This window comes from Thamnophis elegans, chromosome 10 (genome assembly GCF_009769535.1).
Source record: "Thamnophis elegans isolate rThaEle1 chromosome 10, rThaEle1.pri, whole genome shotgun sequence".
NCBI lineage: Eukaryota > Metazoa > Chordata > Lepidosauria > Squamata > Colubridae > Thamnophis > Thamnophis elegans.
Genome location: NC_045550.1, coordinates 8,951,444 through 8,973,113, shown reverse-complemented (window position 1 = coordinate 8,973,113; position 21,670 = coordinate 8,951,444). Strand labels below are relative to the sequence as shown.

Sequence of the window (21,670 nt, the reverse complement as noted above, 5' to 3'; positions counted from 1 at the left end):
GTAGATTTATATCACAACATTCTTGCAGGAGCTATAGGCAGCTGTCATGGCATGACAAAACCGCGAAGCCCTTATCCGCGGAGACATAAGCGCGTCGCTAAAGCCGCGACGTCATCACCACACGTCATCACCGCCGCGACAACAGCACGGCAACAGAAGGGCGCTTTAAAACGGCGCCACGGCAGAAAGCCAATTTCAATTAAGGTAAAGGTTAGGGTTAGGTTTAGGGTTAGGTTTAGGGTTAGGGTTAGGGTACTGAGTGCTTGGGAATGCGCGGATTTGCCCTCCGCGATTATGTCATCGCGGTAGGGTCGCGTTTTCCCTTAGCGCTTCGAACGGCGCGAATTAGTCTTCGCGCTTATGTCTCCGCGGATAAGGGCTTTGCGGATTTGTGGTGGAACCGGCAGCTGTAAGTATGCTCTCCTCTAATTTTAAGACAATCACAACCTTGTGAGTTTTTTTGCTCAGAGGGAATGTCCATTTTCCATGAGGGAATGTCTATTTTCCATTTTCCTGAGGTAGACCTGAACCAGGGTTTCCAGTTGTCGTTAAATGTTTTAATCAGCAATTAAGAAGACCCTGTATTTGCAATAGTCACACTTATGGAGGTGGGACAGCACTCCCTCCCTCCATAATATTCATTATGTTAGAACACAGTATAAATAAGAAGCAATAGATTACATGTGGATCTATCCAGAGTGTTAATTGTTTATATTACTGTGAATATTTAAAATACTGGTATAATTTCTTAAGTCTCATTTTATACTACATTTTATACTAAAAGTTATACTAAAAGTATTGAAATTTTCAGGTAATATTTGGAGAGTTATTTTATGTAGTAAGATGACCATTGGTGTCATCACCTCAAGTAATGTCTAACACTTTAAATATATAGAGGTACTTAATGATTTTATGTATTTTATAGGACATCAATAGTATTTTACTGGTTATGATCCTATGTTTTTTTATACTGGAGTTTAATCTGGAATATTCAATTAATCGCTTACCTTCGCCACCCTCGATCTATAAGATCCTGGTAGTCTTGAACAGTCAGTGAGTGAGCCCACATGCCTGGCGCAAATATTCATACAAAAAAATATTTATATAAATATTGGGAGAACTTTGCTTCAAACAACGAAAAAATGGAAACTCTCTACATGCGTCTTAATAACACAAATTATTTTTAAAAATACTATTGAAACTTTTCAAAATCATAGTTAAACACATAATTAACATTAAAGCAATGCTTCGGTACATTCTGCTACAAGCACATATGGCTTCCTCAACATCTTGTACTTATTTTCATTCATTAGATTACTTTTCATTATGTCTGGCTTCATATAATACGTTAGATCAAGGTTCGAGGTTCATTTTATTTATATGCCGCCCTATTCCCGGCGCGACTCAGGGCGGCGCACAAACCCAAAGGAGGGGAAGGAAAACACAAAAACTACAACAAAAAGTACAGGGCATTTAAAACAACCAACAGCCACACGATTCGAGAGGGGAAGGGAACTCATCGACCCCAGGCCTGCCGACACAGCCAGGTTTTAACGGCTTTTCAGAAGGCCTGGAGAGAGGTGAGGGTCCGAATCTCTGCGGGGAGCTCGTTCCAAAGGGCCGGAGCCGCCACAGAGAAGGCCCTCCCCCGGGTAGTGGCCAGATGACATATGTTCTATGATTTCAGCCAGTGAAATTATAGTTCGGTATGTTAGACGATCCAGTAAATTGGGTCTATTAAATAAGCCATGGGTTAGTATGCTGCAAAAATACAGTCCTCAGTCAGTCTTCCTGAAACAGGGCACTTTCCAGATGTGACAGTTAAAATTCCCAGAATTTGCCAATCAGCATGAACAAAATCTGGGTTAATGCTCTTATATCTGAAGGAGGGTGGATTTGATTTAAATCAAGTCGAATTAAATCACTAGTAAAAAGGTTTGATTTAAAACTCGATTTAAATCATAATTTTTAAAGAGCAATTGTCATCTCTGTCCTGCAGCAGCTACTCCTCTGATCTGCTGTTGACTCACCAACAGTCCCATTCACTTTAATGGGATGCAGAGGTGGGTTCCTACCAGTTCGCACCTATTTGGTACAACCGGTTCATCAAATCTACCGAACCGGTTAGAAGAGGTTCTACCAGTGGACCCAGAAAGGAGGCCACACCTACAGAAGAGGTTCCAAAAATTTTTGAAACCCACCACTGGTCCTTGGATATGATTATTCTACACTATCATGCTCATATTTATAAAACTCGGTGCCTCTGTGAAAGGTAAGGATGACTACTGCGTTTGTGGTGCAATCAGAAAATTGCGTGTGTTGAAGTTGTTTTAACGCAAACCAAAGATGCCTTTTAAAAAACAAGTTTACATCATATTCTTATGCATGCCAGTGCTGTGTGTGAGGTAATTTAAGGTGGTTCTGACAAGTGTCGTCGGCATCTTCATATCCGGTCACATGGGCGGCAAGCCACTCCCATCCGGTCACATGGGCAGAAGCCATTCCCACAAAGGAGGCCACACCCACAGAGTAGGTTCGAACAATTTTTGAAACCCAGCACTGATGGGATGGCTGGTGATGCGCCAGTGACACAAGGTGAGGGATGTGGCAGGCAGCAGGTGAGTGGATAGGCGCTGATATGATGGATCTGAAATAGCAGGTGCTCTATAATATTATATTTATAAGCTACTTAGAAGGTTTTACTTTCATTTTTACTGCTTGCCCTTCCTCCTCACACTTAGAGCCTGGTGATATAGATGCATTTCTCTGCAAACAATCATACAGTTGGTAGTGTATATAGATTTGCAAAACAATGGGCTAAAAGAATATTCCTGAACTTTGTTTTATGATTTATCTCATGGTTACTGTGAAATTGTGTGAATGCATCAATGCAGTGTATGTTATCTCAGCTTGCAGAGCTTGGATTCATTGAATGAGTTTACCAAAAATGTAAATATTGCAGAATATACTGCTTCATGCTGCATAACTAAGCTCCATTTCATGCTGAATAAACTAAATTATTAATGTATCTTAAATAGAAAACTATCTATAGATAGTTTTTTTGCTCCAAAACCATTTTATTAAAATAAATTTGATAAAAATCAAAAAGATCCAATTTAAAATTTAAAAATCCATTTTAAAAAAAAAATATCGATTTTTATCCACCCTGAACCGAAGAGCACTTTTGTGACAGAAGGCGCTGTCAGTGGATTCCCCACAATGAAGTTCAGCTCAATCCCCCATCTACTCCAACAGTATTTCCCACGAGACTTCTTTCAATTTAATTTAAAACAATTACATTATTTTAAATATCTGTTATTGGTTTATTCGTTCTGTTATTCTCTATTCTCCTGTTATCTTGTCTCCATACAACAAATCTCTATTTCTTTTCTTTAAAATCTATTATTATTTTTAAATTGGGGATTGCACAAAACAATGAATCATAAAGTACAATAAATGCAATCTGATTGAGTACATATAGTGATTGGCTAGTTTCTATGCATGGCTGGGAATGCTATATATTTCTATTAATTTGCACTTGATTTCTTGCCCATCTCTCTGTTGTGGGTGTATAATAATAACAAATGTTTAACACATATGCCCAGCCCAGGGGTGGGTTGCTAATCCCGTTCCAACCTGTTTGGTTGGAACGGGGCTGGTGGCGTCCTCGTGCACGCATGCAGTTCACGCATGCGTCTTAGCGCCTGCGCGATGCTCCAGCTGCTCGTGGAGACTCGTGCAGGCGCTGTATGTGCCATCCAGCTGCTCGCGAAGAATCGCGCAGGCGCTGTATGTGCCATGCACCTGTGTGGAAGCGCAGAAGCCTTCAAAGACCGGAGCACGGGCGGGCGGGTGGCCCCTTCGCCATTCCCGGAAGTTACTTACTTCCGGGTTCGCCGGAAACCCACCCCTGGCCCAGCCCATTCTATATGTGTTCCCATCTGCCTGAGAAAATATACTGGGGCATATAAAGGCTTATGGATTATAATAAAATGTGCTTATAGACATTTTCCGAGTACAGATAGTCCACTTACAACAGTCCATTTAGTGACCATTCAAAGTTACAACGGCAACTGAAAAAAAAGTGACTTATGGCCGTTCTTCACACTTACGACCGTTGCACCATCTCCATGATCAAAATTCAGAAGCTTGGCAACTGACTATTTATAACGATCCTACTGCCTTTTGTGACCTGACAAGCAAGTCAATGGGGAAGCCAAATTCAGTTAACAATCGCCTTACTAACTTAACAATTGCAACGACTCACTTAACGACGGTGTCAAAAAGGTTGTAAAACAGGGCAAAACTCACTTAAACATCTCCCTTAACAACAGGAAATGTGGGCTCAATTGGGGTTAGTAAGTCGAGTATTACAACCATAGGAGGACTGTCCTTTGGAAGCCAAGAAAGGGGCTAGAGGTGGTGCAGTGGTTAAATGCAGCACTGCAGGCTACTTCAGCTGACTGCAGTTCTGCAGTTCGGCTGTTCAAATCTCACCGGTTCAAGGTTAACTCAGCCTTCCATCCTTCCGAGGTGGGTAAAATGAGGACCCGGATTGTTGTTGGGGGCGATATGCTGACTCTGTAAACCGCTTAGAGAGGGCTGAAAGCCATATGAAGCGGTATATAAGTCTAACTGCTATTGCTATTGCTATATTGGGAGGAAGAAGGCAAAAAAAAATGAAGACAGAAAAGCACCAGGTAACTTGTAAAGGATGCCCTGAAAACGGATCCCACCGACTTATCGGAAGCGAACAGGTGTTTCCTTTCCCTCTTTCTATTTTTAATTCCAACTCTGGTTATTTAAAGGGCGGGGAAGGGCTCGAACTAGAGATGGGCTAGACGGGGGCCGGGGGTCCTTTTGCGAGTGGTGACATTAAGTGTTTTTTTAAAGCAGTGTTTCTCAACCTTGGCAACTTGAAGTCCTGTGGACTTCAACTCCCAGAATCCCCCAGCCAGCATAGCTGGCTGGGGGATTCTGGGAGTTGAAGTCCACAGGACTTCAAGTTGCCAAGGTTGAGAAACACTGTTTTGTCCGGCTTCCACTCCTCGCCTTCAGCCTAAGCGCGGCCTATTATCCCTGCCTCACACGAAAGACTCGCCCTTGAGGCAAATGAGGGGGAAAAAGCTCGGCTTCTGCTCTCTCTCCCCCGCCTCCGACTCGTACCGTGGGAGAAGTTGCCGCTGTCGTTCTTGCAGTAACCGCAGCGGTAGCCGCCGTCTCCCCCCAGGTACTCCACGATGCTCAAGGAACCGCCTCCCATCATCGCCATCTCGGCCGCCCGACCGCCTTCTCGATAAGCTCCTGGTCCGCCGTCCAGCCGAGAGAATCTCTCGGGCGCCCTAAGCAGCGGCGCCGGCGGCCGCCGCCATTTTAACCGAGGGCGGAAGGCAGCTCGATTGAGCGACATCTTCCGGTTGCCAAAGGCCGAACGCGTGGCAGCTTCCATTTGCGGGGCCGAATAGGACTATTTGAAGCCAGGAAGGGGGGGGGGGGGAAACCTCATTAAAGGCTTGCTTTTATCCCTGCGCTTGGTGTGACGGCCTCCAGAAGCTTAACTGGATAACTAAAGAGATTTTATTTCTTTTTTTTTGTTTACTTATTAAATGTTTGTCGCTCATCTCGCCCCAAGATGAAGCTATAATAAAAGCGTTAGCCTGCATCAGATTGATACGGCTACCTTACTGGGTTTTGGTTATAATATAGACACACACGCACGCACGCACGGATGGAGATAGATGGATGGATGGAGAGAGAGAGAGAGAGATGATAGATGGATGGATGGATGGAGAGAGAGAGATGATAGAGAAAGATGATAGATGGATGGATAGATAGATGATAGATAGATAGATAACAGATAGATAGATAGATTAGATAGACAGACAGACAGACAGACAGACAGATAGATAGATATAGATAGATAGATAGATGAGAGAGAGAGAGAGATGATAGATAGATGATAGATGGATGGATGGATGGATGGATGGAGATAAAGAGAGAGATAGGATGGATGGATGGATGGATGGATGGATAGATAGATAGATATAGATAGATAGATAGATAGATAGATAGATAGATAGATAGATAGATAGATGATAGATAGAGATAGATAGATGACGGATGGATGGATGGAGATAAAGAGAGAGATGGTTGGATGGATGGATGGATGGATGGATGGATGGATAGATAGATAGATAGATAGATAGATAGATAGATAGATAGATAGATAGATATGATAGAGAGAGAGAGAGAGATAGATGATGGATGGATGGATGGAGATAAAGAGAGATGGATGGATGGGATGGATGGATGGATAGATAGATAGATAGATAGATAGATAGATAGATAGATAGATAGATAGATGATAGATAGATAGATAGATACTCGGTCCAGAAAGTAAAATGTTGCAGGGTTATAGTAGGTCAACTTTATCTTCAGACAAATAAATGTAACAAAAGGTAATGTTACTGTCCTATTTTTAAAGACTAGGAAGAATGTGAGGAATTTTCTTTAATCTGAAGAGATGCCATTTTTTGTGTTTCCTTGGTCACAAAAAAAGAAAAGGCTGCCCAAAAGGCAGAGGTTAAAAGTGAGTATCCGAAAAAGCCTGCCAGTCATTTCAGGAAAGCATCCTAGGTCCCAAGAGTAAAAGTCTAATTTTATAATAATAGACAGTGCATATTAAAGTGATGTGTGGGCTTTTGTAGTGTTAAATTGCCTATTCTGCTCTTATATTGGTAGCACATCTGTTCTGACCCCCCCTCCTCCGTCCAGTAACGACAGCCGAGACAAGCGTAAAATGGAATGTCCTTTAATAACAAGTCCAGACAGATAAGGACTTTGGCAGCAAGTCCGACAAACCTTGGCAGCAATGCAGACAAACTCTGGCAGCAATCCAGCCTGCCGAGTTCGTTTCTCTTTAGTCCAAGCGTTGACTTCTGCAAGGGCGTGGCACAAGCAGTCTCTTTTATAGTCTGGAGAGGAGCTTAATGACCATCAGCTGAGCTTAATTACCTCCTGTAATTACGTAGTTGTTCTTGATGCCTAGTAGCCCTTCGACGGCGTGCATCCCAGAACAACTCACAGTTGGTTTCTGGACCACTCTCTCGTCTCCTCCCCACTGATCCAAGGCTCAGGCGCCCCCCCCCCGGTGGCCAACCAGTCTCTCTGCCCCCTGCTCGAAGTCGGAACCCTGTCCAGGGTCCTCCACATCCTCCAAGGCCAACTCATAAGGCCCCTCGCTGTCAGAGTCTGGTGGCAGCTCCAACGGCTCCTGCTGGGCCACAACACACATCTAAGCTTTCTCTTTGTTGATAAGGATCATCATCTTATTGGGCATTGGGTGGCTTTTTTAAAATGAAGTGTGGAGTAATTCAAGTAGCAGATGATCAATTAATGTAGCTTTTGCCATCCTTCTTTTGGGCTACATTAAATTACCAAGAGACAATTGTTTGGTACATGCTCCACTAGCCACTGCTGACTGTTATAGAGCTGAGAACTAACAATGGCCATTTGTGAGTTCTTTTTTGCACCCTCATATATAGCTCCAATGTGGAGCTTTCCTCATCCCCAGAAATAAACAGTCATAGCCCTTCAGCTGCCTAATTCTCTGTCCTCAGAGGAAGTGTTTTTTCGCAGCTTACACATTTTATGTAGGGTGGATTCTTCTGCATTTTCAACAGATCCACAAAACTAAACATACTTCATTCCCCACAACATTCATCCTGCTTCAGCTCAGTTGAGGACTGATTGCCTCATTTTCTGTTTTGGAAATTCATCCAGCACTAAATATATTTCTTAAGACCTTTTCATGTATTAACTTTGACAGGATGTGTGCTGCTACTGTTTTAAATGTAACAATATTATCCATTTCTGTACAGCAGCAATAAATCATAATAAATGGCACTGTCTGGTTGGTTTCCACTAAACCTTTTTTCCCCCACATCCTTTCAGAAAAGATATGTTCATATAAAAGCAACGAAGAAACTAGAAAACCCTGCATGTTTGCGTCTGGGGCCTGGGAGTTGTACATTTTTTCCCAAATGATTTCCCATTTCCCAAATCATTATTTTCTTGCTATATACATTACGTGTCTATAGCGAGCTGATTCTTTGCATCTATTCTTTTCTGAATGCATTAGTATTCATATAATCTGAACTCGGGACTGTGTCCTGTTAATTTTTAAGCACAAAAAGTGACAACCTATCTACTTCTGAGATAAGCTGGATATGGCAGGATCAGAAATACATATTAGCATTTTGTCATATGGGTTTAGAGACATAGAATGAGAAATATAGAGCCGAGGTGGCGCAGTGATTAAATACAGCACTGCAGGCTACTTCAGCTGACTGCAGTTCTGCAGTTCGGCGGTTCAAATCTCACCGGCTCAGGGTTGACTCAGCCTTCCATCCTTCCGAGGTGGGTGAAATGAGGACCCGGATTGTTGTTGGGGGCAATATGCTGACTCTGTAAACCGCTTAGAGAGGGCTGAAAGCCCTATGAAGCGGTATATAAGTCTAACTGCTATTGCTATTGCTATATAGTCCTTGCTTAACCAGCTTTCATTCAGCATATATTCAGTTATGATGGTGCTGAACAAAGGGCCTTATGTCCAGTCCTCTAGCTTCTGGCCCAAGGTCATGTGAACAAAATTCAGTCCTGTCACATTTACAACTGCAGTGCGCCTTTGTTCTCTTTGCCTCCCTATTTCCACCATCCTGGCCATGCAAAGGGAGATGCTGTGGAAATGTTTAATAGACCAGCGATCCTCAATCTTTCTGGCTTGGTGGCACAACGTGGGGAGGGGAGGGGTTGGTTCTGTGAAAGTGGTAGGTGTGTGCATGCAAGCACACCCAACTCCATTTGTATGAGTGGCCCAGGGATTTGGGATCCCTGAAGGTAGTATAGTCCACCACGTAAGAACCATGAGCTGTGTCACATCAAACTACTGATCAGGACCTCCTTTCATGTACCTGCCAAGCCCTCCTTTCACATAACAACCGGTACAAAAGGAGCTGGCGCAAATGGCAGTTTTGACTGCACCAGTTATTTAAGGAAACTGGCCAGCGCGGAAGAGGAGGAGCCAGGCGGGAATGATGGGCAGTGCAGCCAGTGGCCAGGGTGATTGATGGATCAGAAGCCAAAAGTAGGAAGATGGAGGGGGGGGGAGGTTGCTGGGGAGAATTGGAGGCAGTCCCTTACCTTCTAAGAAGCCAGGTGAGTACTTGCTTAATGACCATGTGGATTCATACAAAGATTCTCAGGACTGCCCTCCCCAAGTTGAGCAGTCATGCGACATTTCACTTAACCGGATCACTTGGCATCAAGTGAGGGCTACTTGTACTTCAATAATTACTGGCTTTTTGATTATGTGCCATCAAGTTGCCGATTGCCTTTAGTTAATCCACTATTTAATCCTTATTTAAATTGTTTCACTCATAGGTGTGGAATATTTGTCTAGATGTGAAGAAATAACATTGCAGATTCAGATATTTAAGAGATGTGTTCAACAAAAGGCGATGAAATATTCTTTGTACTTTGAATTCATACGATGCTGGCATCATCATATTATAACATGTATACTAAAGACTTAGATGAAATGTATACACCACCTAATCCAAATGGCCCTGGCACATTACAAGTAGTCCTCGATTTACAACAAAAGTTACAAGCCCCACTTCCAAAGGTATTTACAATCCGATTCAAAGTTCTGACTGCCCCACCCCAAGGTCATTTTGGGTGCATGGCAATTGGCCTGCATTTACAGCTATTTACAGTACCCCCATCATGACCAGAATTTACATTTTTTTTGCTGTTAACCTGTGTTTAATTTCAGTTTCCAGCAAAATAACATCCATTCACTGAAAGACCATGCAAAAAAGGTCGTAAAATCATGCACAATTACATGATGACCCACCTAATGACTGTTACAATTTACGACCCGTATTCTTTGCTCAATTACTCGTAAGTCGAGCACAATCTGTATTCATTAAATAACAGTAGTATACGATCAAAGGTATTTTTTCAAGAGACAGCTGGACTCTCCTGTTCTTTGAAAATGTTTCACTTCTCATCAAAGAATCTTCTTCGGTTCTGAATGGATGGGGAGCGAGGAATGGAAGGATTTTCAGCAGCATCAACTCTGTCACCTACAACGCTGTGAAATATCTAACTACCCAATCAGCTCTTCTAATCGGCAATACCACCCATCACACCAACAAGACACAGGACTTTGCCAGCAAGGTTTGCAAACTAAAACTGGACCCTAAAATTAGTTTATTAAGACTGCATGTTCACTGACATTTATTAATGCAGTCAGACTACAACTGTCTAAAATCTGCTCATTTGGATTCAAAAATAAATCTCCTTGATGCATTTATATTATGTATTATTTGTATGATGCATATTAGTGCATACTAGTGATGAATATGTGCTAGGAATGGAAGAATACCATAGAATTTTATAAGTTAACTAATTCAGCTTCACCTATTTTTGGTATTAGCTATAATACCACTACACTTTGTTATCTCATGTAGCGTTCCAAGAAAATACTTTTAAAAGAGTAATTTATAAGGTGCAGGGTAGCTTACAAGCATCTACTAGACTGTACCTTTAGTCCAAAAAGTATTTTCAAAGGCAAAACTTCTATGTTATCATCTGTATTTAATATTTGTATTCATTATTCTGGAAAGGTTATCAAGCTTGCGCAACTCAAAAATGACTACAGAGACATTTGAAATTGTAGAAATCTTAAACACACAACCCGTTGCAAAAGTGTATCGAAGTGTTTAATTCCAAGTGGTTGCTTCTGCCAAAGTTTCAATAATAGGGAGTGACATCCACAAGTAACTTTGTTCTTGTAAGCCATTTCTCAACGACATTCTACGTCATCCTTCTTTTCACCATAAACATTTGAATGCTTATGCTAAATGCAGAATTACAGCCAAATGGTATGATGGAGGAAAGCAAAATATTTCAACTAGGTAAGTACATTCTGTGATGTAGAGCATCTGATTCACTTCTCTTCTCAGCCTTTCCTTCTTCTTGGTCTTGCATTTCCACTCCCCATTTTTCTTCTCTGCACCACCATTCACAAATAATGAGGTTCAAAATCTATGGAACTATAAATAAGCTCTATAAAAGTGCATATTCTCCTAAACTAAGATATAATTAACACATACTGCTGCAACATAAAGGAACTGGGAGGGTACCATTCTAGTCCTTTAACATTTAAATGTTTTAGGCACAACTATCTATGTCTCGCAATATGAATCTCCTTGGACATTAAAGATTAATTAAAAAAAGTATCTTTAACGCAGTCTTTTTCAGGCACATAAAAGAAGGCATGCTCTGCATCACTCCAAAAATACAGAGCAAACTCCCTTGGGAACTCTTTCCACCTCTGAAGATTGATCAAATGTCTTCTTTACTGAGATGTATCATATTTTGTTTGTGTGGTTAGCTAACTTTTTGCTTTATGGAAAAGTGAAATATAAATTCAAACAACATAATATTGACCAAATGAATGTGTAATAAGACAAAGCCGATTCAGAATATAAAAGCTACAACGAGACTAATTTGCTGTTACAGCAAATAAATAATGTACAAAATGTTGTATAATACAACATTGTTATTTAGAAAACCTGCATGCGTTCCACTTATTCAAGCAAATATGCAATACTTAAAACAGGAAAGTTTAGTTCATTTCCATCCAAGATCAGGCTGGTTCTTAAAGACCTATGGAGGATACCTGTGTAAAAGAGTGAGGTTGAAATCTGCAAAAGATAGATAAAATTCAAGTCAGCCCAAACTAACAATTATTGTGCTTGAACATCAACAACGAAAATGATATCAAAAAAATTAAAGAAAAAATAGTACCTTACATTCAGATCAGCTTCATCTCATGTCTGTGACGATGCAAGAGGTGGAATCATTGGCTGTGAAATTTCAAATATCTCCACAATATTCTATGTGAAAATAAAAATTTAAAGTCTTTTAATCTATAGTATTATAGATAAAAATGTGCATTAATAAACATATCTAACTTTCAGCCACCATTAGTTAAAATATTATGCTGTTAAATGCAAAGTTATTGCAAGTTAACAAAGCTTCTGACTAACATTTATTTTTACCATACAATGTAAACTCTGGATATGTGCTGCATTTTCTTTTAAGATGGAAGACTATAAAATATATAAATGAAATCCACTGCTATTTTGATAAATAGCCTATCTTACACACATTGAAGGAAGAAAAGAATAGTATATTTTCCCCTTCAAAATTACAGAACCAGGAAATTGCCTTTCCATATTTTTAAGATCTAAATAATAAAGTTCTGCTAATCATAGTTGTAGCATTTTAGGTACAAAAACGCAGTTCAGGAATATTTAAAATAACTTCCGGAAATAAAATAATTAACTATACCATCCATTCTTGATAGCTCATTGATATGACAGCTTGCTTCCGTGCGTGAGAATCGTCATAATTTTCTACTCCTTGTGGACGTAAAGGTTCTAGCAAAATATTGTATTTTTGGGACACATGTTTATATTTAAAGAAATGAAAATTCAATTTCACTAAAACAATATAAATTCAAGTATATGTCAAATTAAGAGACAAAGACATTTTAAAACAATTCCTAGTGTTAGAAATATTGCAACATTACCTATTATAGGAAGCTTATCTTGATCCAGTTTTATTCTTGCAAGTCCATCCTAGGAAAAAAAAAATCAATTTACCTCTAGGAAAGCAAACCTATCAGAAATAGGTTATGGAATATGAAATATATTTAGTGGGCTGAATTCAACGGCAATAAGAATGATAAACAAATTTAGCCACATATTATTTGTTTGACTTTGATTAGGTTAATTTTATTATTATAACCAGTTATATGAAATAGACTATGATTCAGTTATGGTTTAGTACAAAAAGCAAATCCAGTCATTCAGGAATTAGTTCCAGTTTTAATCTTTTAAACAGTAAATAGATGTAAGATTTAAAACCAACTTATTTCCATTAAGAAAAAACCCAATCAGATTTTTTTTTAAAAAAAAACATGATCCATATTTCAAGTGTCTAAATATAATAACATATTATTTACAATTATCAAGCTTCTTTCAACATCAATTTATTACCACTGTCAAAGGGAATCTGATTTATAAAAGTGAGATTAGTAAATTATAAATATACATCAAACTATTTCTATTACATAAGAGATGAAAGAAAAATTAGTCAACCAGCAGTCCTCCAATATGGAGGGTCCAAATCTTGTGTTTATATTTGCGGCACAATACATTTTGCTTTTATAATTAAGGGAGTAAATTCTTTTTCCTTACCCTTATTAAGAATGAGACATGAAACATGTTTTCCACAGTTCGTGAGAAAGAATTTGGGTCTGTCACAAACTCAAGGAAGGATATTGGGGTAGAAGCTATAATGTAAAAACAACATACTTTTAATATCGATACATTCATTTAGCTGTTCAGCCTATTTCTAGTTTATTTTCTGCGTTCAACATCATTTAACTATAATTCATCTATGAATGGAAAAAATTTCAAAGCCCACATTTAATAGTTTTCACTATTCTTTTTTTTTTTTAAAGGTAGGTCTAATCATGGTCTGCAGCAGAATGAGAAATGTAAACTGAATTTTTTAAACAAACCTTAGACATATGCTATCTAAATGATTTTCCTACACAAAAGTATTATCATAACACCAGATTGAGAAATATGTATATGGAGAGCCAAATTAATATAACTGAGCATTTCCAATACAAATATCACAATGAAAATTAAGCTAATTGCAGAAAAAAATACAGCTAACTGTTTGAAGCATACAACCTCTTTACAACTTCAAATGATCTTTTCTGCTCAAACATTTTTGTTCTGGCATCCTCGATCTTATACTCTTCGTATCCTAGCCACCATAACAATACTTAAAGGAAAGAGAGGCATCTATGCAAATGCTGAATTCCCTTAACTTACGCTCTTCTGCGTAATAGGCTTGTAAGAATCCCAAAATCCGTTCTACTTCCTTTTCAGTAGCTTCTTGGTGAGACTCTTCCATTTTCTTTAACTAAAAAAAGAATTAATTTAGCAAGCTATTATCAATATAGCTATATTTTATGACAATGTTACAGCAGTCTTCCCCTTCCATTATAATATTCTTAATTTCTTTTTAAAATGTTGCAGTTTTCCTTAAAGCATACTTTATTATGGTTGCTCATAACCAGCAATACTTTCATCAATGTAAACTTGATTTCTGGGATAAATGAAATGGTTTTTAAAAAGAGTAAATATCTGAAGATGAGGATTTTCTTTCTGTTTCCTAATAGATATGTGATGTATGTAAACATTCTCTTATCTAACCGATAAGGAGAATGTGCAAAAATAGAACTGACCTCAAATAATTCAACTGATATGAAGAATAAGCTTTTATATAAAGAATAAGCTTTTAAAGTTGACTTTAAAGTTTTATGCACCATTTACAAATTACAATAATCAGCTGCTTCAAAGGACATTTTTTTCAATGTATATATATTAGAAGATTATTGGGACAAATATTACACCCTCCTGTACAATGTCAGAACCAAACATCTGCAAAAAATCATTATTCATCATCAAGCTTTGTTATAACAAAAAAAAATCTATTTACGTGTCCTCTTCTGTTACCGTGCTATGAATTTCAGCTGGAAGTTTCTCATCCCCAAAGTAACATTAGACTTTACTTCTCATATGTAACTCACTTGTGCAGGCATTACTCTGTTTCCATCTGAAGTTGCCTTCTTTCGTTGCCTTTCAATTCGTGGCCTTTCAACAGGAGGATCAGGAGTAAATGTGCCTAACCTAAGGCAATGAAAACATTGTTAATTCTTTATATAACATTCCAAATAATCTGAAGACATAACACTGTAATTTTGCAAACATGGCCAAGAAACTAGAAGAATGTAGCAACAGAAACCCCCCCCCCCAAAAAACCCCACCCTGTTTGAACTCCTGAGATTAGATTTTTTTTCAGTTTCATGCCTTCAGACCTAATCAAGTTTTGATGTTAGAGTCATGTCAGGATAATTCATATGAATGCAAAATCTTAGTCTGGTTACTCTCAACTATGCACATTTCTTGCTCTTATTTCAAATTTTAAAATGTTATTACCCAAGAGCAGGGGTCTCCAAATTTGGGGACTTTAAGACTTGTGAACTTCAACTCCCAGAATTCTGGCTGGGGAATTCTGGGAGTGGAAGTCCACAGGTCTTAAAAGTTCCCAAATTTGGAGACCCCTGCCTAAGAGCAACAAAAGGAAACATTTATAGAGCACCTTTAAAGCACTTTGGAAAGAATACCAATTATGGAATAAATTAGGGTCAATAGCATTTTCTATCAAGAAACCTCCTTGCCCCAAACCGATTTGATGTAGGTGGCATGGAAGCTGGGAATGACAACATAACAAAAGGTCTTTGGTTTCTTTATCTGCAGAAATCTTACAAGTCCAATCAGATAAAAAACATAAAACCTAGGTATCTTGCTCACTTCAACGAGTGTTCAGGCATCCCAGAAAACTTCCCAAAAATATATGTGAGGCTTTCCAAAGTGCTGAGAACAAACCTCAAAGAGAATAGTAGACAAATTATAATGTGCAAGATTCTTTAATTGGGCTATTCAAGTCCCAAGCAACAAAAAATCTATAGCGTAATTCTTGTGAGAGTTATCATACCAGACTGAACGATAGATACCACAACTCACATGAAATGGAAAACCGGTGCCCTCCTAAAGTATTTGTTTGCTTCTTCACCAAGTTTATGCCAAGCATTATTAGGTAAGAATCCACCAGCAACCTGTTCTTCTTCACTATCACTTTCTTCTACTTCCAAACGATTTAGACCCATAAGTGATAACTGTAGAAGAAATATATAACGGTATCAATTTGCATTTTTATACAAAATAATGACAATACAAAATTAGAATCTAATTCAAGAAGAAATATGTTAAGGTGCACAATATTTTGAAGGTAATAATATGCTTATGAAGTTACCTTTATATTTAAACCTATACAGCAGTGTTTCTCAACCTTGGCAACTTGAAGATGTCCGGACTTCAACTCCCAGAATTCCCCAGCCAGCATTCGCTGGCTGGGGAATTCTGGGAGTTGAAGTCCAGACATCTTCAAGTTGCCAAGGTTGAGAAACACTGCTATACAGAATGATACTAACTACAGTGCATTGCAACTTTGATCTGAAACTACAACATCTTAATCAATTTATCTTGTTTTTTTTAAACAGGGAATTCCGTTTAAAATATGTGGTGTATGTTATCTCCTTGCACAAACCATTCCCCCACCCCCTCACCACCATCTCCAAAAATGCAGAACTGTTTACATAACTGAAATTGAGGAGGCAGCCAATTCTCTTTGAAGTGGTACAAAGAACTATTTGAACTGCCTTACTATAATATGTGATTTCAGACAAAACAAGCAGACAAATATTTTTCCCACCCCCCACCCCAGCAAACCCAAACTATCAGCAAGTCTGGTCTGTGATGCCAGGTTAAAAAAAAAATGAAAATCTAAAGAAACTTCAGCAGTAATTTTTAATTTTCTTTGGTTCATGACTGGTGATGGAGCAAAAACGAACTGTGACAACATGGTTTACAATTCTAACTATCCAGTACAGCAAAATAATTCTACAGGATTAAAAAAAATGTTTGGATCACTACATTTTTGATACTGAATAGTTTGATTTTCAATACTGCAATAATTCACTAATTTGAAGTTAGTGTGATAAAACCAGAGAAGAGGTTATAAAGCATGGTAGCCCAAGAGTTACAGCCTGCATTTAAAATAAGCAATGGGGTTCTAACATCTCTATTAAAATATAGGATTAATGCAACAGCAAGATAACAATCTGGTTCCCACGAACTGAAGAACTTCAAGTGCACTGCATACTTTTTTATGCTTTCAGATTCTAAAACTGATATTTCAGCTTATATGAGTGAAATATTTAAGTATACTTTAAATATTGCTATTAGCTTCGCTAAAAAATATTATTTCAAAGTTTAAACAACGAATACATGATGAGTTACTATAATGAAATGTTGATGGGAATATTATATATATGTGTGTGTGTGTGTGTAGGTCTTTGGTTATTCGGGTTTTCTCCCGCGTAAAATTGGAGATGTCTTGGCGACGTTTTGACGAAGTCTCATTCGTCATCTTCAGGCTTCGTGCTTCCAGGCTTCGTGCTTGCTCCTGGAAGCACGAAGCCTGAAGATGATGAATGAGACTTCGTCGAAACGTCGCCAAGACACCTCCAATTTTACGCGGAAGAAAACCCAAATAACCAAAGACCTACATACTCACACCCACGAAAACCTCAGAAAATATATATACAATCAAATTCTATTTAATAAAACAGAAAAGCCTTATATTACTATAATTATATTGCTATATAAAAGCCTTATATTACTATATTCTATAAAACAGAAAAGCCTTATATTACTATAGAGCTCATGCAACTTACTAAATCTCCAGCAAATGCAGATGGATCAAATATTGTCATATCTGAGTGTAACTGATTTGCTTTTTCTTTTCCTATATTTGATGCCAAAACTAGGAACTGGGCATCCAAAGCAGCCTCCCTTGCCCAGGACACTGTTTCGAGAGAAGAAAAATTGTTTGCTATATTCAAAGGGAATGGAAGACAAGAACGTAATTTTCATTAATATTCAGTTTTTGATGAATGCTTGTTATTTTCGAGAATCGCAAATTAACTAAATAAGAGCAAGTTAACAATCCAATGGGCTAGAAGAAGAAGAAATGCATTTTTGAGAGAATTCTAAGCAAGATATGCATCCAATTATTTGCTGTATGATAGGATATATCTATAATTGGCAGTATAGTAGTCCTCGATGTATGACAATTGAGCTCAAAATTTTTATTGCTAAGCAAGTCAGTTGTTAAGTTTTAATCCATTTTATGACCTTTCTTGCCAGGTATTAAATGAATCACTGTAGTTTGTCAATAACACAGTTGTTAAGTGAATCTTTGCTTCTCAAGATTAACCATAGACTTTGGTCCCCAGATCTATGACAAAAGGTGATCACGTGACCCAGGGATACCGCAACTATCATAAATACATGCCAGTTGCCAAATATCCAAATTTTGATCACATGACAATGCAGGTGCTACAACAGTTGTAAGTATAAAAAATAGTCATGTCATATTTTTCTCTCTTAGAATGATCACTGAATGAATGGTTATAAATTGAGGACTACCTATATACAGATAATAATCTATAAAAAACACTGATTTAGTATGGATCAACTAGTTGCATATTTTTATATTAACAGCTGAACAATATAAAAACATTGAATACTGTGGCAATGACAATGCGGCATTGACGCTTTACAAAATTTGTTTAAAAAATCTTGGATAAGTTTAGAATCAGGCCTCAGATTCCAAAACACCAAGCTCTAATTTTTTTAAAAAAATTAGTTTAAAAAACTTCAGAAATTAAGTTTTAAATCTTTCAAGATAACAAGGTAAATCAATGAATAGTAGTGTCAAGAATGACAATTACATTTCACAATCATGCTTATATTATTATCACCAACACAATTGCTAATTGGCTAAAAACATCAACATGCAGGTGTACTAGAGGTTTCATTTTTCTCCAAATGAAATCAATTGCTCTTCCTTGAAGCTTCAGATTCAAGGTTTTATCAATCAAGGATTGTCTCTAAAGTGCACTACTATGTCATTGAAAAAGGAACCAAAACAAAGCCCACTATCAATCAGAACTAGGTAGCCATTTGAAAACTGAAAAGGCAGCAAAGATTATGTCTTTATTGATACTACCTTGTAACATTTTTATCATTTATATCACTTAGCATATTGCTTGCTTATTCTATGTGTGATTACTATGTTCATTATTACATTATCTTGTAAAAAGCATGCTATAGGTTTCTATTAATACTTAAAACAATAAAAACTATTCTTCCTTCTGAGTGTCATACTTTATCATTTACATTCATATCACTTGATGTAATATTTACTGCCCACCAAATATGAAATAAAAATGAAATTGATGCTATCAATCAAAAAGAAAGTAACATATCATTAAGAAAGAAACCACTAGAGAGGAAATATATTAGATTGAATTTTTAATTGCTTTTAATTACAGGGAAATAATTTTAGGAAAATAAAGTAATTTTCCTCTCTGCTGGCCTCTTCCAGTTACTTCAGGCCCATAGAAAATTAAACTTCTTCATGTTTTCTGAAGACTACAGATAGCTACTATTAATAAACAAAATGATTTATATTTTCCTCACTAGAATAAATTGAATGTATTAAAGTGACATATTCTTTCCTTTTTATTTTATTTGAAGCTTCTAAAAATTTATGGAAAATCAAGCACTGAAAAAAATTTTTTGCGATGATTCTCAACCTACCTCCAGAGAAGAGTTTATCAGCATCTTCTAGAGCTTCTGTCAATTTATCATTATTGGTGCTCAGCATCAGCTCATGGTTTTCTAACAAAACAGGGGGGAAACCATATTTAATCATTGAGAAACCTAAACCAAAAAGGCCACCCCGTTAAAACCAGTATATATATCAGTGTGTATGTGTATGTCTATGTGTATATGTATATGTATATGTATACGTATACATACATACATACATACATATATATACACAAACAAATGTATGTATGTATGTATGTATGTATGTATGTATGTATGTATTTCCTTCGGCAGAAACCCAATATGGGTATGGCTAGCTGATGAGAGCTAAATAGCTTGAAATAGATCTATTCTAGTCTCCCTTTATTTATTTATCAGCACAAACACAACAAATGTAACAAAAAAAGGCAACAGTAAAAATATTGGGTTTCTGCCGAAGGACAGAGAATGGAAGTAATGATCTTCCTCCCATATTTGGGCATACCGGGGGCTGTAAAAATCTAATAGATATATATATATATGTATATACACACACACACACACACACACACACATATATATATCGTCACAAGAGACCATCACGACAGAAACCCAATATTTTTACTGTTGCCTTTGTTACATTTGTGTTGCATTTGTGCTGATAGTCTCCCTTTATTTATTTATCAGCACAAATGCAACACACACACACACACACACATATATACACACACACACAAATGTGCAAGATAAGAGTTCCATTTCTTGAAGCACAAGATGCACAAAGATTACAATTCAGGTTTATATTTAGAATACATTTTAATAAAGATTTGGTCAACCTCCCCCCCCCCACACCACCCCCCCCCCCCCCCCCCCCCCCCGCAAACTGAGGCATTTAGACTTCATTCATTTAGAAGAATGGAGATTCAGGGCTCTCAAGCTCCCTCACCTCCAAAGAAGCAAAGTTGGGGGCGGAAAAGATGCAAGACTGGAAACTGCACCCCATCCACCTTACCCCCAGACAGGAAAAAAAGAATCCCCAGACAGGAGAAGAGCAGACATCCACCCTGGGTCTCGCGCGATCCTAAGACGGATGAGGTTACCTGGTTTGGGGTAAAGAGGCGCCTCTGCAAGGGAACGAGGAAGCTCGGAGACCCACCCAAGGACGCACCGCCTCCATGCAGACAGGGGGTCGGAGCGTCAGCGGACCGATCCAAGGCCACCAGGCCGGGTTTCCTGGATCAACCGGGATTACTTCGCGCCATTTCCCTCCTAATTTGTGGGGATGGGGGGGAGGCGGAGGGACTTACGCTGAACGGTAGAAATTAGTTCTCGGTACTGTTGGCGGAGAATGCGGCGCGTCGTCATTTCGTCAAGATTCCTCCCCGGAAGTTTTTTCACCTCGAAACGGAACCAGACGGGCCTTTAAGGGCCCAATCCCTGGTACCTGGAGCAGCCCGACATGGCATTTAGAAGCTCGGCCAGCGACAAGATTGAGGCAGCGCTCCCGGTTCCGCCTCAGTCTCCGCTCTCTCCTCTCTCTCCCCCCCGCTTCTCAGCTGTTCTTCCTCGCGCACTGAACGCCGGGAAAAGGGGGCGGCGCCAAGCCTGACATAGAGATAAATAACGGAGAGAGAGAACTCTCAAGGCCGAGAGGGGAGTCGCTGTTGTCACAATGGATTTTAGAACGAGGCAGAGTCATTCCGCCGGAAGGGAATAGGAATGAATGGAAGAGAATAAGAATAGGATTAGAATAGGAATAGGATAGGAATAGAATAGGAATAGGAATAGAATAGGAATAGGAATAGAATAGAAATAGAATAGAAATAGAATAGAAATAGAATAGGATAGGAATAGAATAGAAATAGAATAGAAATAGGATAGGAATAGGATAGGAATAGGAATAGAATAGGAATAGAATAGAAATAGAATAGGAATAGAATAGGAATAGAATAGGATAGGAATAGGATAGGAATAGGATAGGAATAGGAAGAGAATAGGAATAGAATAGAAATAGGATAGGATAGGAATAGGATAGGAATAGGATAGGAATAGGAATAGAATAGGAATAGAATAGGAATAGAATAGGAATAGAATAGAAATAGAATAGAAATGGAATAGGAATAGAATAGAAATAGAATAGAAATAGAATAGGATAGGAATAGAATAGAAATAGAATAGAAATAGAATAGGATAGGAATAGGATAGGAATAGGAATAGAATAGGAATAGAATAGGAAT

The 21,670-nt window shown here is 38.3% G+C and overlaps 2 protein-coding genes across 9 annotated transcripts in view; both read right to left on the bottom strand.

Annotated features, from left to right (window-relative positions):
- Positions 1-5,379, bottom strand: part of ATE1 (arginyltransferase 1) — a 73,832-nt gene extending 68,453 nt beyond the window's left edge. For all 4 annotated transcript variants that reach the window (XM_032225117.1, XM_032225120.1, XM_032225121.1 and 1 more), the window contains exons 1-2: positions 5,167-5,379; positions 1,008-1,071 (exon numbers count right to left, since the gene is read on the bottom strand). In XM_032225117.1, coding sequence (XP_032081008.1) covers positions 1,008-1,071; positions 5,167-5,272 — 170 coding nt within the window. In that variant the 5' untranslated portion in view covers positions 5,273-5,379. The remainder of the gene's footprint in view (positions 1-1,007; positions 1,072-5,166) is intronic.
- A 5,390-nt stretch (positions 5,380-10,769) lies between these two features.
- NSMCE4A (NSE4 homolog A, SMC5-SMC6 complex component) lies at positions 10,770-21,006 on the bottom strand. 5 transcript variants are annotated; one of them, XM_032225730.1, is made up of 11 exons: positions 20,741-21,006; positions 19,443-19,523; positions 17,513-17,670; positions 15,741-15,892; positions 14,744-14,843; positions 13,983-14,073; positions 13,335-13,429; positions 12,665-12,713; positions 12,424-12,512; positions 11,878-11,966; positions 10,770-11,774 (listed from the first exon to the last, which is right to left on the bottom strand). In XM_032225730.1, exons 1-10 carry the CDS (start codon positions 20,796-20,798, stop codon positions 11,901-11,903), a joined length of 939 nt encoding a protein of 312 aa, XP_032081621.1. In that variant the 5' UTR covers positions 20,799-21,006; the 3' UTR covers positions 10,770-11,774; positions 11,878-11,900. The 5 variants fall into 5 exon arrangements, 3 of the variants coding, with proteins under 3 accessions (XP_032081621.1, XP_032081622.1, XP_032081624.1); XM_032225731.1 differs by having other exon boundaries at positions 11,883-11,966; XM_032225733.1 differs by having other exon boundaries at positions 17,513-17,643.
- Between the last annotated feature and the right edge of the window lie 664 nt (positions 21,007-21,670).

Excerpts from the sequence above, each read along its gene's own strand:
- NSMCE4A (XM_032225730.1), bottom strand. The coding sequence starts at position 20,798 with ATGACGACGCGCCGCATTCTCCGCCAACAGTACCGAGAACTAATTTCT. Across the intron at positions 12,714-13,334 it reads ATGTCTCATTCTTAATAAGG|GATGGACTTGCAAGAATAAA; the intron begins GTAAGGAAAAAG and ends TTTTTTTCCTAG. Across the intron at positions 12,513-12,664 it reads AGATAAGCTTCCTATAATAG|AACCTTTACGTCCACAAGGA; the intron begins GTAATGTTGCAA and ends ATATTTTGCTAG.